The sequence below is a fragment of the Falco cherrug genome, chromosome 1, assembly GCF_023634085.1.
Source record: "Falco cherrug isolate bFalChe1 chromosome 1, bFalChe1.pri, whole genome shotgun sequence".
Taxonomy (NCBI): Eukaryota; Metazoa; Chordata; class Aves; order Falconiformes; family Falconidae; genus Falco; species Falco cherrug.
In genome coordinates, this window is record NC_073697.1 from 67,934,938 (window position 1) to 67,950,925 (window position 15,988).

Below are 15,988 nucleotides of genomic sequence, written 5' to 3' on the forward strand. Positions count from 1 at the left end.
GTAGTCTTTTCCACTGGCATAACTGTGCTTGTTTTGAAGCGTGTGCTGCTTAGCTCTCAGGCTTAGTCATGCCATTCTGAGAAAGGAGTCTCGGACTGTGCACAAAAGTATCCACAGATGCCATTTATGTCACTTTTGCTAACTTCAAGTTTCAATTGCAATCACCCAACAGTGTAATGTCATTTTAATGCCAGTGAGAATCAGGTCTTTAGATCAGATCCTATGGAGTCCAATTCTCTGATACAAGTCTAAAAATGACAACAGAAACAGGCTAGTACAACCAGATCATGATGGCATTTCTACCTACACCAGTGTAGAACTGGTATTACATATTCCCTCCCAAATTCTCGATAACATCCTTGTTTTTCTTTACAGGGCAGCAGCCTCTAATACAAAGACATTTAATTTCATCAAACCCCAAAATAAAGTTCAACATCTCATGTAGCACACAGAATACTTGGCTTCCAAGAAGCCTTTCTTATGGAGGGCATACTTTCCTGTGAAAATAACTCTGTGATATGCCATGTCATCACATTGCCATTTCCTTAATTTAGAACACAGTTCCCCAACTGTTGTGTTCAAAGCTAACAATAACACAGGCTAATGGTTGCAATACATCCCGGCAGCTGTGAACTTTGAGGGATAACAATGAGGTAAGATGAACTAGGGTTCACAGCAAAGCACTTGATGACTCTAGCAGTTATTTAATATGTTTAAGATGTGAATTATTTGATGGATAATCTCAAGTGGATCCCTAACACACTTTGATCCTTCCTGTTTCTCTCCCCACTCCACGTCAATATAGTTACCTGAGATTTGTTGCTAGTAGGTGTCACGTTCTCGTCAGTGTGGCTGCTGTCATCCCTTATCGCTTCTGCATAGAGATTCTTCTTATACAAGTTCTGACTTCTGCAACAGAACAAAAGATTAAACAAATTAGTTTTCTTTGGGAGGAACAGATGCTACTTCCTTTCACACATTATTCTATAGGCATTTAGATAAGGGACGTATATTTTGTTTTCTTTCATTGGTTTGAAAGGGCGCATTGCTGTCAATTACTGCACTGTGGTTAAAACAGCTTGTCCGAAAAATTCAGTAAGGAGTGAACAAATGTTTGTTCTAATGTGTCATCTGTGAAGGGTAATTCATTAGAAAAAAACCAATAGGCCTCATAATTTTAACTACCCCCTTCCATTTCCTTATGTTATTCTATTTATAATACATTCATTCCTCTTACCAAGATTTAGGTTTCAGCCAACACTAGAAACAGTGTTTGTGGGTGAAGCTGAGAAATAAAAATCTGACCATATTTTCATACACCATTTATACTTAGAGTTATTAAAGTTGCTTCTGTATTCACCTGAATAATTCAGGAAAAACAACCGTTTCCAAAATTACTATGAAATAAACAGACTGAAAGCCTCAAAAAGCTTGGAACTAAGGTATTTCCAGGAAAAAGCATGACTAACAGAATTAGCTCAAGAGGACAAAAAAGCCAAGAGTACAACCTGGAGTTGGAAAAGAATACAAATAAATCAGCTCTAAGTGGCTAGTTCCAAAAATTCAAAATCTGTTATTTTTGCAGTTAAACAGCAACCACCAATGAGGCAGTATTAAAAGCCCATATAAGCCCCCACATAGAAAACACGGTCATAAGAAAAAGAGTTCATTGACACTGCTGGAGATACGAATTAGTACATCTTTACTGACTTTACATACATGTTTTTTCTCTTCCTAGACATCAGCTAATGAAATTAATATTACACTCTTCAAATTCTGGAATTCTCAAGTTGTAACATCCTTTTACTTGATCTATTTTAAAATGAAATTTAATAGACATGTGCCAAAGAAAACAGGAATTTTCCTTTTCTATTTACATTGCATTCATATACTAACTGGGAAAATACATCTACCATAATTATACATTGCTCCATTCATGAAAATTGGATATAAATAAAATTTGCTTTTTGCTAGAAACAAGACAGACCTGTCTCCACCATGGATTTTCTCCCCAGATTCTCTATAACATGTTCCTGTGTATTCAACCATTACAAAAATAAAAAATAATATATAAAAAAATTGTCTTCATTAGAGGATAAGACTAGGACTGCTAATACAAAATCAAATAGGTGTCAGATCTGAGGGTATATCCACAGAGCAGAATGCTGAGAAATAAGGTAAATTAGTCCATTTTGACTTTTCCTGACACTGTGGCAAGGCCGCTGTTCATGTTTTGTCACCTGGATGTGCCCATTCTGCACTGCAGCTCATAGCGCTGACAAAACTGAAGTTACTCAAAATTCAAGTTACAAACCCATTGCACAGACCCCACTCAGACGCAGGCATGGTCCTCAGCGGGACACCCTGCTCAAAAGGGTCACAAATTCTACATCTTACTTTACAGCATGCAGAGTAACAGATGCCGGATGGACTCGGTGGGCACAGGGGTCTTTGCGTGTGACTCCGCACAGGCAGACGAGGCAGTGAGACCTAGTTGACTGAGCATGGCCAAGAGGCCAAAAATTTCTCAATCCTAATCCCAGTCCTACTGCTGATTTTTGCATAGCCTTGGCCAATTGTGGTGGAGGGATTCGAGGTGTTAAAGCTGTGCTTTAGATTTTTTTGTAGGTGGGAAAGAGTTTTTTCTTTCCTCCCCAAGGAAGATAGGAAATTTGGCATACTATACAGTCGGACTACATAAACCTAACATTAATAACACAATGCTCTTCAGCAGACTACAGCCATTGAACAAACCAACACAATACTTTGGTATTCTTGGCCTACAGTTCACACATTTTTCAGATTGGCAGGTGTAGATCTCCATCTTAATTTGCTCTAATTAAAAGGATATAGGCATCTCCATTTTACAGAGAAAGGAACAGACTACTACAGACATAACTGGTACATTTCAAAATACAGCAGATTACATGAAAAAGCAGTATAGCAATTTCAACCCAAATACTGGTTTCCAAACTCCGGTTAAATAGGGATTTTAGGTCAGTGGTTTCATTTTGATCTAGTTATGCCAGTAATAGCTGTGGTACAAATTCAATCAAGCATGTAATTGAAAACTTGTTGTTGAGGTAAATAGTTCTATTGATCAAAAGCATTTGGCAAGAAAGGTAAATCAGGGAGAAATGACAGGAGAGAGAGGAAGGGAAGAGGTTGAATATCTTCACACCTTAAACCCAGCCGTATTCTGGCTATTTTTTCATGATAGCTTATGTGACATATATGGGAAATACAAGAATGTCACAATTTGTCTATTCTGTATGTATCATTCCACTGATTAGCTTCTGAATCCCAGGTCATGAGAACAAGTCAGGCTGTGCTTAGCTTTAATTCTGGACTTCTACCATTAGTTAATAGAAAATAAGAAATGTGGCTGCTTCACTACTTTTATGGACTAAATATGCTAGGAACCATTAAATAAGAATGAAAAATATTAGCTTCCATGGTTAACTTCTTCTGCAGCTTAACTTTTTATGCCTAGGAAAGTCTAATTTTAAAATTAACCTAAACCACAAACAAACCCTCTGCACACAGAGTACAGGTCAACATGCAGCAGGAGACTTTTGATTTGCTGCTGTCTGGCTTTTTGTTTGTTTGCTTTTAGATATAACTATGCATTTAGACAAGAGCCTGTGAGAACAGTTATCTGCCAAGGTCATGGCCAAAAGACTCTAACTTATTAAATGCTGAATACTTTCCAGTCCAAGAGACATCGATGACATTTAATTTCACATCAGACTGGGTTCTTAAATAGTGACTGTAGGCATTCTTTTTGCCATGAGAAGAATCCCAGACCTGCACAATCCATTACAGCCATGGAAAATGCCAGGCAGTATTTTTACAACAGATGTGCCTTAGGCTCCCATCCCTGATTTTACTCTTCCTACTGCCAGGAAAACTTCTTTCACATTCGTTGCTGGAGGTCACTGTGGAGGTTTGCTGTTGGAAGGTTAGTACGCTGCTTTTCTCTATGGTAAGGAAGCTTTCAGGTGCCATTCCACGCTGAAAGGGAAGCAAAAGCAAACTAATGGGATAGCTAGCAAAGAAGAGCCAAACCCTAACATGACAGTTTTAGACATCTAGAACTTTTAAGGAAAACCAAGGAAGAAGCAAATAGCATGCTCCTGAACTCTCTTGTCAATACAAATTATAGCTCTTCTTCAAACCTAAGAAGATCTATTCTTCCCCCCAACACATATCACTCATTAACACCGATGTGAGTACTGCCAGAACTTTCTGAATTGTTCGTAGATGCAATTACTGAAGAGCAAGAGTAGCAAGGATAATAAAGCAATTTCCACAAGGTGAGGAACAGCTCACATTCTTCGCTATAAGCCCTCTCTGAAAGTGAGCAACGCCTTGGTCCCTGTGCCATATGTTCACAGCACATGTTTGGAAGCACTACCTGTGGCAGTAGGCAGCTAGGAACCCCAGCAGAAGCAGGAGGACCAGCACTGCTACACACACGGCGATGGTGATATTCCGTATCTTCACCCGTTCGGCATGCTGCTGCTCCCACCACTCCAGATCGCTGAACTGGCACCGCTCCCCGACATATCCCGTCACACAGCTGCCAAAAGGAAGGGAGCACGCTTTGTAATTGGCGGCAGCGGAAAAAACCCAGATCATCATTTCAGCCGCCTTGCATACTGATTTACCACTGGCACCCACTACAGAAATATCTGGTTGAATTTAGATATGAAGACAAAATGACCTTAAAGGAATGGCTGTCAGAACCTGTAGAATTCAATACTAAAAGACTTTTTTTTACTGTAAAGCTACTGAGTCAGCTATAGAATTATACAGAGATGTTATAATTTCCAGCTTCCAGCAGGTAAAGAATAGAAAAAATAATTTTCTCTAAAATCCTGCTGTGTGATTAGTGTTTCCGTTAGATTTTCCATGTAACTGTTTCCAGCAGCAAGCTTTCCTTTCTTTGAAATATGCAATATAAGACTTACTTTTATTTTCAGAATGATTTGATTAAGGGAATCAAATTTTAATCTGAATCCTTAGTTTAATATAAAAGATGAATGAAAGTGTTTAAAAAAAATTGTGTGGATTAGAAAGATCTTCATAACTTAGTTTTAATACAAGCTTCTTCTGTACAGAGTTTTTGTTTATTTGTTCATTTTTACCACTGTAAAACCCAACGCAGAAATATCTTACCAGGGTATGAAACCCTCAAATCAAAATTCCTAGAAAGCAAGTAATACATCAAAGAATCTCAGCCTAGCTTTACTGTCCGAGGCAAGAGACATAAAAAAGGAAATAATAATAAATGTAAAAAATGAAAAGTCTACTCAGTTCAAAACAGTCTCTCAGCAATGTAGGCTCAAATCCTTCTCCCAATTCTTATTGGTCTAGTTTTCCTAAGTCAAAAGAAGGAGGATTTGACCTGAAGCAGCTTTTACCTAATGTCCTGAAAATGTTATATCAGCATTCACTATTAAGTCTGGCACTCTCATTCTGTCACAAATTAGAATGCATATATGTTGAAAGGCAGAAAAAGGCTAATTTTTCAGTGTAAGATCACAACAAATTCCAAACAAACTAAAAGATCTACTTCCTAGTGTAAAAGCTTTTATTAACTAAAATACAAATCACGTTTGTTAGGTGATTTTTGCTAGATAACATTTTTCCATTACTTCCTTTCGGTATTTAATATATTAGAGCCTACATGAATAAATGCTGCCATCTAGTGAGAGTTCATCAATGTGAGAAATTGGCACAAACAAACCCTGGCCCCCAAGAACATGGCTAAGCATGGTTGCTCCTTAATCTGTCAAATGGCTTCCACTTCCAGAACTGAAGAATACATACATTTGGATTCTTATTATGCACTAGCACCTAACAAATAAAAGAAAAAAAGATGCGATCCAATCTGAAAGTTCTGCAGTTGTAGGCTCTTCAGTTTCAATAGGAGAAACTCAATGAGGTGAAAAAAAAGATCGTTTTCAATGCCTCTAAAATTTACATTAAAAATTCATAACAAATACCAGAGATGACCATGAGTCCATCTCCTGTAATGGCTTTGCCCAAGGGTTTTGCTGAACTTAAGAAATCCATGGCACAGAGCATCCACTTCATTTCCATGTATGCACATAAGAGACATTCTTTTCATATTCCTGTAGGTACAGAGGTCTGTAGGCAGGGGAGAACACTCTATTTAATAATTAGAAAGCCTAGGATTTGACAGTGCTTGCAGGAATGGCCTGAATCTCGTACAGAGGTTCCTGCATGCAGTACAAGGATCTGGGGGAATGGTGGGTCAAAGGAACGCTTCAGCACAAAGCTTGCTCTCCTCACTCCAGGGTTGTACCAGGACCATCTGAGTTACTCAGACACAGAGGGAGATTTGCCCACTACAGAACAGCATCCATCCCCTGCACAGGTCCTCATGTACCAGGTGAGACCCGAGAGGAGAAGGCGGGCATTGGATTTGTCCCATGGTAAACACTTTCATGTTTGAATTTGAAGAAACATAGAACACAGATTCAAATATAAACAAGTTACACAAACTCCAGCACTGATGGTTTTGAAGAAATTATTACCCCATGGGACTAGGCTGTCACATAGACCAGGCCAAGGCTGACTTCTGGAGATATGAGATTCTGTTTGCTTTTATCGGTAACTGCATTTGGGGAATGAGGAATTAGGCTTCACAAAAATATCAACGGGAGGAAGGAGGTCTTGGTTTTGAGGTTTCATGTCTCCCTGTCTTTAGGAGGACCACAATGTTGGGACCAAGACTCTTCAAACTGTAAGGGAAGATGCTGACACCAGACTTCTACCTGGTCACCATAAGAGAAGACAAGACAGAGGTGTCCTCTTCCATCCCGGTGAGTGCTACACATGAACAGCAAGGCCAACAGGGAGGTACAAGTCAGCACGGTATGTACAGGAGAGACAGCAAGCACCTCTTTCATAAAGCCATTTAACAACTTATCTTACATTTCCAAAGCAAAGAACGTAGTGCTCAGGGAACAAACCCAATCCTATTATTATTTGCAGTTGGGGTGAATGGAGTGACCCCTTTCAGAAACATACAGAAAAGAGCTGAGTCTAATGATAATTGCGCTAACATGAGTGATGAACAGATAATGTGTGGACAAACACTTCACTGTCTGCACTCAGATGGGCCCTAAGGATACCGTTCACCAGCGCAGACAATGCAAATTTCTGCACTTACTTGCAGGCATAGTCTTGTAGATCAGAAACATAGTTGCACACTCCACCATGGAGGCAGTATGACTCATATGAAGGAGGGCACCCTACAAAACCACCTTGCACAGGGTGTGTAGAGTATTCATGGCTCACAACAGTAGAGGGGACAGTAGATTCTGAAACACAGGATTTCACAAGGACATCTTAAACTTTCGGATGCATTAGCAATGTGATCTTACAAAATACCAGAACTTCAAGACAGGAAAATAGGTTAAAATCTCTGATTTCAACCAATTACTTGTATTTTAACTATTTGCTTATGTTGCTTATCAAATTTAGGTACACAGAACTTCATATCAAAATACTAAATACACTTGATTCTAGATTTGCAATGAAAGACCCACAGAGGTAAGCTGCGTTCTATCTATTTAGATGAAAGAGTACATCGCCAAATAAAAACTGCACTGGTTGTTTAGTTACTTACATGTAAATGATTTTTGCAACTTATGCAGCTTTAGGGTATGGTAAATCTCTACCATGCATAATGTACAGGTGACGGGTAAGTGTATTTCGTGCCTTCGGATCTCAGACCGAGAAGTTTTCACATGCCACCTGTTGTTCTTACGCGGATTATTTTTACTTTTGCTGTCATCCACTTGATCGCATCTGCGTGTGACTGTTACTGTTTCAAGCTACCTCAGGTACAGATAACAGCATCACTGGGGAAGGAGGGAACTCTCTTGACCCAGTTCTTCAAAGGGTTCTGTAGTCTGCTCTGAATTGCACAGTCACCTACACAGATAGCCCAACTAGCTAGATTTAAAGGTAGCTTTAAAATCTCTGCACAGCATGACCTATAGTGCAGACATGCCCTTACAGAAAAGGGGTGCTTCCTTGCCTGCTTTGATGCTACAGCAAATGTATAGGTCAGAACCAAACATCTACATGGCAAAGAATTTCTAGCAGTATGGCTTAGCAGAAATGCACCTAATTGCTCTCACACATTTATGGAATCACTTTCATGACTCACACCAGTTTTATTGCAACATGACCTTCAATAACATTTGATTTTTAAAATTTCATTTGCAGGAGAACTGCCATGGTAAAGAGCCTGAATGGAAAGGGATGAGTGATTTTAGTGAACCCCAGGTGTGACTGCATTCTGCAAAGAAAATTTCAGCTTGCTGAAAGAGCTCGTTAGGCAAATAATTAGAACAGTGCTTTAACACCCATGAAGACATAGGATCAGACTTACAGCTAAGAGACCAGAAGGCATTACTTCCAAGTCATGCATCATTTAAAATCATCATTTCCCTGAGTGACACTTGAAACTACTGAAAGCTTAAGTAACTGAAAAGGGAGTGGGGATCCTAATAGGTGTTCTACTTAAAAAACCATCATTTCCTTCTGATTTTCTGCAGAAACAGATCTGTAACAATCACAGTGTCCCTCCATCATCGGACAGTCATTTCATCTGGAGTAAAATTCATTCTGATGAAGAGGGCTGACACAGAGTAAGATGATGAATGAAAGGTCTGGAGCACAAGTCTTATGAGGAGCAGCTGAGGGAACTGGTGTTGTTTAGTCTGGAGAGGAGACTCAAGGAGGACCTTATTGCTCCCTGCAACTCCGTGAAAGGAGGCTGTAGGCAGGTGGGAGTAGGTCTTCCTCTCCCAGATATCAAGCAACAGGACAAGAGGAAACAGCCTCAAGCTGTATCAGGGAAGGTTTAGACTGGATATTAGGAAAAAAAAAATTCACTGAAAGGGTGGTGAAGCATTGGAACAGGCTGCCCAGGGAGGTGGTGGAATCAATTCCTGGAGGTGTTTAAAAAATGTGTAGATGTGGTACTTAAAAGCATGGTTTAATGAAGGACTTGGCAGTCCTGGGTTAATGGTTAAACCTGATGATCTTAAAGGTCTTTTCCAGTCTAAATGATTATATGAGTCACCCAGTTCCACATTTTGAAAGAACACTGCTGTCTCATTGAGAAACTGAAATGAGGGTCAGATAGTCACTAGCGCTGAACCTTCAGCAGCTCCCTTCATTACATTGGTAACCAGATTTTCTAAAGAGTTGCAGAGCTCTTTTGAAAAATTAGCCACCGAATTTGAAAGACTAGCTTATTCTGAAGAATTAAATGGGAGTTAAATTATGTGCATTTCTTGTGCTAGCCTTCTGCAGAGAGAAAAAAGGCACAGGGAGTTTGCAAATTGACACAGGCTGAAACCACTTCCAAAAATGTTGCCTCCAAGGAGCATTTACTTCTGCTGCTGGTTGTAAAGGCCATTAGATAGAAGTGTCATTGCATTTAGACAGTAAAAATTAGCATTGAACTGTAACGTAGATATTCCCAAACTAAACTCGGATCTGGTCTCCTTAGCTCACCTCAAAACAGCCTTCTAAAGCAATACTGCTAAATGGATCCACAAGCTGCCTAGTATGTCACTATACAGAGTTTCCTTAATTCCCAGGTATAACAGTTTATACAAGAGCACAGTTTTTCATTAAGGGCCACTTCATTTTAATTGCTCGCTCCATTTACTCACTGCAACCGATGCCAGTTCCAGAAGCATCATCAGCACATGAGCAAGTGAAGTTTCCTTCTGTATTTGTGCAGGTTACGTTCTCTCCACAGGTGTGGGACCCCGTCTTGCACTCATCAATATCTGTCACCCAAACAGTCTGCAGTTAGAAGAACGAAATGCCTCAGAGCATCAGTTAAAAGGGCAGCAGTTGCAGCATTGCAGTCTCCTCACAATGAGGAAAAACACCAAAGAGCTTCCCTGTGCAAATATGCCTTTGTGGAAAACGTAACGGAAGAGCAACCAGCATATTTCTATGCCAAGTAATCAGAGCCTCCCCAGCCTCTCAGAGCATGCTACGCTGCTGCAGAAGACCTCCACAGGAAGAAGGAAAGAAAGGCTTCCCCAAGAAATGTAATGAGTACAGTAGAGTTGAAGAGAAGACTTATTTGTACTAGATACCTTGGCAATGCCAGTTGCACCCTGGATGAGTACTGGAGTGCTGTTAGTTGCCCTTTCTGCACTAAGACAGCAGGAGGGTTTGGGAGCAGGGAGTTGCCCACCCCCTGCACCACCCATCTGGTCCCAGAAAGAAAGGGTCTAGAAACCTACAGGTTTATCCAGTTTGTGTAAACGCTTCAGTGAAGCGAACCTCTGAATTATTACAAAGAGCCTCCCTGATGACAAGAGTCTCCAGGCTCAGAGCCGGTGTTAGGCTGGTATCTGCCTCTCGCCCCCACCCCGCTGCACACCCCCACCCTGCCTCCACACCTTCTCCCACACAGCCCACGGCAGCAGCTACTGCCGGGCTGGCATTCACCCCAGGACTGATACCCACATGGTGCTGAGTGCCTGAGCACCCCACCTCAAGGGTGGGACCTCTGAAAGAGTTCACACACCAGGGTTTGGGAGCCTCCTATTCATTTTATGAACTGTCAGCAGAATACATGTGCCAGATCTACTCAGGGGAAACAAAATCACAGATGTGCTATCCCATTTTGTGTGAAATTACTGCTTAAACCACTGGAACTTTTTCTACAGTAAAATTAGCAGGATCTGGCCTAAAAGAGTACAGAAAATTCAGAGCACTTTTAAAAGTAAAAATACAGGAACAAAACTGTTGCAACATATTCCATGAAATGTGATTTCAACAACACAACATGAACTCATCTTGTACCATCTCTGGATGTACTGACACATTTCTGGACACTGTGCATGCACGCACACATCTAAAACCGAAGTACAGAATCACTTACCAGTTTCTGGTTCTTACAGTACATTGTAAGTTATCAAACCCGAAAGAAGTTTCAATTCCATTTACATTATTACAACATTGCATCATTTATAAAATGCTGTGAACACATATCTTACCATACTCTGGACTTAAAGACTTCAGGAAGATAATGGATTGTTTTTCAGTCATAGTGATAGGTACCACAATCATTCTAGCTGAGCGACTGTACCATGGAGAGCGAGAGCCCAGGGCTGCCAGGGGCCATGCCTTGTAGGTGATACTGGGGTAGCAAGAGGAACTTGTCACTTCTGCCTGCACTTCCAAACATCCTCAAAGACGTGAGTTCTGGATCTCTGAACAATGTAGGCAGAAGGCCTTCTCGAACCTCCTGCCTCTGATACTTTCCATGCCCTACCCATAATAATGATACTGTTCTTAATTTTTCAGTCCTCCTTATCTGTGTCAAAGAATCAAATTCCAGTAAAGGCTATGTAAGATTTGAAACAAATTTAATGGGCTTTGAATTAGGCTATAAAGGAAAAAGAAAAGGACGAAGGAGAAGCCAAGCCTCTCATAAAGCTCTGAACAAACTGTGTGCTAGTCAAATACTGGGGGGGGGAAAGCTTCCTGTTCTTTCATTTTTACTGCTAAAATGGATTAAAAAATTAAAAAATGTAGGGAATGAACTAAACACTGGCATTAGAGCTGGATGGGAAAATCAGTGGGTCTGATTATTAACAAGACTCTAAATGTACTCAAGTTGTCAGTGTCAACACCTTGAACCTCATGACTATTAAACAGACCTGGAATTATTTGATGAGTATTATGACACACTCAATACCTGCTTTCGTTTATATTCATGGCAACGATTTCCAATAAAGCTCTATTGCTTCACCTCCGCTTCCCTCCTCCCCCCTTCACTCTTCCTCTGTCTCCTGCTGTAGCTACTAAAAAGAGTGCAAACATTGAGAGGAGGCATCCACTGACAGCTACAGGCTTTGCATATTGATCGCTTTCTGAGCTTGCCACACTTCAAACAGGAAGGAAAGAATCAAAAAGGAAGAAATTATAAATGTCACCAGATTTTTCAAAAAGGAGCAGAACAGCTCATCTGACAGATTCACAGCTTGATGGAAGCCTAGCCCGAATCATAAGACATGTCTCTGTTCATTCATCCTCCAGACACAGCACAGCCCTCACACACGCACCGTAGCAATGGACTCCATCTCCGGTGTAGCCCTCCAGGCACTTACAGACGTAGCCCCCTTCCGTATTGATACACCCTGACACATTTCGATTACAGCGGTCCATATTTACAGCACACTCGTCAACATCTGTGAGGCAAAACAAGGAGATGGGACACGCGGGTCATGAAAACATCAAGTAAATCAATAAAAAGAAATGTCTACATCATGAATCTCCCTCAGACTATGCTGTCACTTGTCATTTGTGCATCTGAAGCAAATGAGAAGGGCTTTGTGGTCTTTTCTTGGTATGAAATTTGATGAGGATGTTCTAAAAAGCCTAAGATAGTCAACCAGTTACTTTCAACTGGAGGTCTAGAGGTATTAAAAAAACCCTGTTTGGAGGGAATGATCCTCTTCAAAACTAGCCTTAGCTCTTAAACCCTGCCCAAAAATAAACTTTGTTTTAAGAAAAAAAACCACATAAGCTTAAAAAAAAAAAAGAAATACCACAATAAAAAGAAAAATTTACACCCATTTAATCTTCCACTTTTTTTCTTCCTTTCCATAGCATCTTAGACTTCTGTGAGTCTTCATGCTTAGCCATCAAATGGTAAATTGTTCTGTTTCTAATGCCTTCTTGTCTTGGCTTTTATGAGAGAAGAAAGTGATTCCATTTATGTTGTATGCAAGTCCAAAAACTTAAAGACCACTCTGAGTAATGTATTGTTTGAACGTTAGTGCCTCTTTCTAGTGCTAGAAAGAAACTAGAGCAGCAATTTTATATGAACATTACATCAGGAATACTAATTTTTAAGAGATTCCGTAATAAATACTTCTAAATTATACATCAACTGTCATGTATACGAACCGAGCTTTTATAATGAGACAGTTTTTACAAATAAATACATTATGCTTTTATTCCTATTATCCCTTTGATTGCTTGTTAATATTAATAGAATTAACACTCATGACTCAAGGGAAAATAAGGCATGTGTTAATTAGTCATTTCATCTCACATGTTCTCTGCTCATCATCCTTTTTGAAACAAGCACCTTTCTGTGATGGCTCATGGAGCAGAGCTGCCAATGTGAGAAAAGATAGATTTTCTTCCTTTCCCCCAATCTACAGTTTTCCAGAAGGTCGCACTAATGTCTTTTATTACCATAACACGATTTCCCCTTCCTGGTAAATCCTTTCAAACACTGGCATATAGCACCATCTTCCAGCATAACACACTCTGCATTGACATAACATTCTAGTGCAGTGCAGTCATCTTGATCTATAGCATAAACAAAAACCAAATAAAATACTAGATGCAGTTGGACAGATCAAAGGAGATACTGTATATTAAAAAAACCCACAAACCAGCCAAAAAAATAACAAGAAAATCAGAACATACAGTCAAAGTTTGAAACATAGCTCTCCAGGGTTAATGATGACAAGCCAGTACAATCATTAGGGCTATTGCCTTTGTCTAGATGGAGTTGAAGTGTCATTTAGTATCAGGATTTCTGAACATGGTATGCAAAACCTATTGTAAAATTTAATGAACTGCTGTCATCGAACATAAATATAATGCGATGGTTTTACCGCAATTTCATTCAGAGAAACTTAATATACTTATAAAATCTAAGGGAGAGACTTTCACAGGTGTTCCAAATTAGAAATGTTTAGACCTGAATAACGTTATCAAGTTTTGTTGACATAGCAAAAGAACATGGAGACAAACAAACAAAAAAGCAGTCCCACCTGGCATAATAGCATAGACCCAACTTCATGTAGGAGGGTTAAGAGCACGGATGCCACCAGTGTTGACATTGAGCGTTTCTTCCTTTAAGGCCTATGATTTCTTTCCGTTCTATAAACCTGTTCAAAGCCTCACATTAAATACAAGGAAGACAATCATCGGACTCTACCTGATACCATGATTTCAGCCATCAACAAAATGCTGCTTTTCTGCTTTTCCCCACTGTGTGTATCCTTCAACATCCCACTGCTTTGTGTGCTCTGGAGCAAGGTCTCTGGCACTGGCATCGGCACTACCTCCTCGTGCACAGAGACGCTTTCTGGAAAAGACAGGAAAAAAGTGACACAGACTATTTAGATCTACTGAACTAACTTTCTGATCTTCTATCACTTGTCTACATTCCAATAATCCTGATGGTTTCCTTTTAAAATAAACATCAGTGTCCTCCCAGATTAGCCTGTTCCCGACCTCAAATTATTCCTAAATCCACTCACTAGTAGGTTTTCTCAAAGGCAAAAGACAAGGAATGCAAGTCATTGCTCACAATATTTGCCAGCACTGCACACATCATACGCACGGCTAATACATCAAGGGGAAAATTAGAATGGTCAGACAACATGTTATTGTCCCAGGACACCACCAGTGTTTTCATTCTTCAGAGAAACCATCATTCATTACGTAAAGCAAGGTGAATATTTTCCATTGCTATCTGTCAGGATCCTCAAGGGGTTTGGGGAGGCTCTTTTTTGGAAATGAAGGACTGTACCTGCTGTTGTGTTGGAAGCATCCAGACCATGACAGGTTTTTCCATCTTGGTTTTTCCAAAATCCTGGATGACACATGCAATGGGCAACTCCAAAATTGTTTTCACAGATCTGATCACAGCCTCCATTCTCATAAAGGCAAGGATTTGCCCCTAATGCAGAAAAACAGGCAACTTAACAAGCTGCTTCTTCAGTCAACATCTCCCTTTAGCTGTGCAGAGCTGAAGCAGTTGGGAAAAGAGTAAGGACTGAAAAAAATTAGAACATCCCCCCCCCCCCCCCCCTTTATTTTTTAATTAAAAACAGATGCATATAGTAAAGTGTATATATTATCACCTAGCCTCTGGCGGGAAAGCAGATTCACATACTAAAAGTATGTGAATACTTTTTAGTACTTCACTACTAAAAGTATCACTTTTTTTTAAATTTCCTTTATTATTTCTTCTTTAATATTTACAGTCCTAACATTCCCTAAAAGAACATTACAAGGGCATTGGAAACCTGTGATTACCTTCTCTCAGTCCTGGTCTATTGAATTACTTTTTTCTGCTTACAAGGAGATTGTTCCCAAGAGAAAATCAAATTATTTGATCCAAAACGAATAAATCTTACAAAATCTTTCTCCATGTAATTTGTTATCATTTGTGTGTGTGTGAGGGGTGCTAATAAACTAGGATAAATAGGAATTAAGAAACTATGATAGCCTTGTGGCAATTGATCGGCATCTATTCTTGGGCACAATCATAAATATACAAAACCTGTTAGCATTCCTGGGACACATGCCCAGATGATGCTTTCAATAAATGCCAGCCTGACTATGCAAGGCCTTTTAAAGAGCCTGTTTCCGAGAAGATAATCTGCTCCCCAAGGACATCTATTCTACCAACGTCAGTGAACAAGAGGAGGCTGGAAGGGAATAACTGCTTAATTTTTGCAGTATACCTGGTTTCGCCAAAGGATGAACTACAACCATTGATGAGGGTCTCAGCATGCTGCCTCGAAGACGTACCCTGTTTTGGCCGGTCTTCTTGTCCACCCTCATTACTGACGGCCTAGCCCAATCAGAAAACCAAAGATGATCCTCAAACACTGCTACATCGAAAGGGTGGCCTACAAAGAAATTAGATTTCTCATTTCCACTTCTGTAGAACATAGACAAGAAGCCATGTAGACAAAAGCAGTATCTGCATACAGGTCTATTCCTAACACAGGGGCATAGCTGTAGCCACTTCTTCACTTTGTTGTCTCATGGGGAGGGATAACTGTCCATGAGTGATGGACCATGGGCACATGGTACTCACGCTCTTAGCAAAGGAGACTATGACACTTGCCTGGCTCAGTACAGTCTCTGT

At 40.1% G+C, this 15,988-nt stretch overlaps 1 protein-coding gene and 1 long non-coding RNA gene across 2 annotated transcripts in view; both read right to left on the reverse strand.

The window, feature by feature from the left end:
• Nucleotides 1-15,988, reverse strand: part of LOC129736135 (uncharacterized) — a 178,003-nt gene that overhangs the window by 36,489 nt on the left and 125,526 nt on the right. The gene's annotated exons all lie outside the window — the stretch shown is intronic.
• Nucleotides 1-15,988, reverse strand: part of EGF (epidermal growth factor) — a 60,842-nt gene that overhangs the window by 5,071 nt on the left and 39,783 nt on the right. Inside the window, exons 15-23 of the mRNA XM_005446002.3 lie at nt 15,579-15,746; nt 14,639-14,788; nt 14,042-14,191; nt 13,288-13,404; nt 12,147-12,272; nt 9,729-9,848; nt 7,205-7,355; nt 4,418-4,582; nt 810-909 (exon numbers count right to left, since the gene is read on the reverse strand). Of these exons, the coding sequence (XP_005446059.2) occupies nt 810-909; nt 4,418-4,582; nt 7,205-7,355; nt 9,729-9,848; nt 12,147-12,272; nt 13,288-13,404; nt 14,042-14,191; nt 14,639-14,788; nt 15,579-15,746 (1,247 nt within the window). The remainder of the gene's footprint in view (nt 1-809; nt 910-4,417; nt 4,583-7,204; nt 7,356-9,728; nt 9,849-12,146; nt 12,273-13,287; nt 13,405-14,041; nt 14,192-14,638; nt 14,789-15,578; nt 15,747-15,988) is intronic.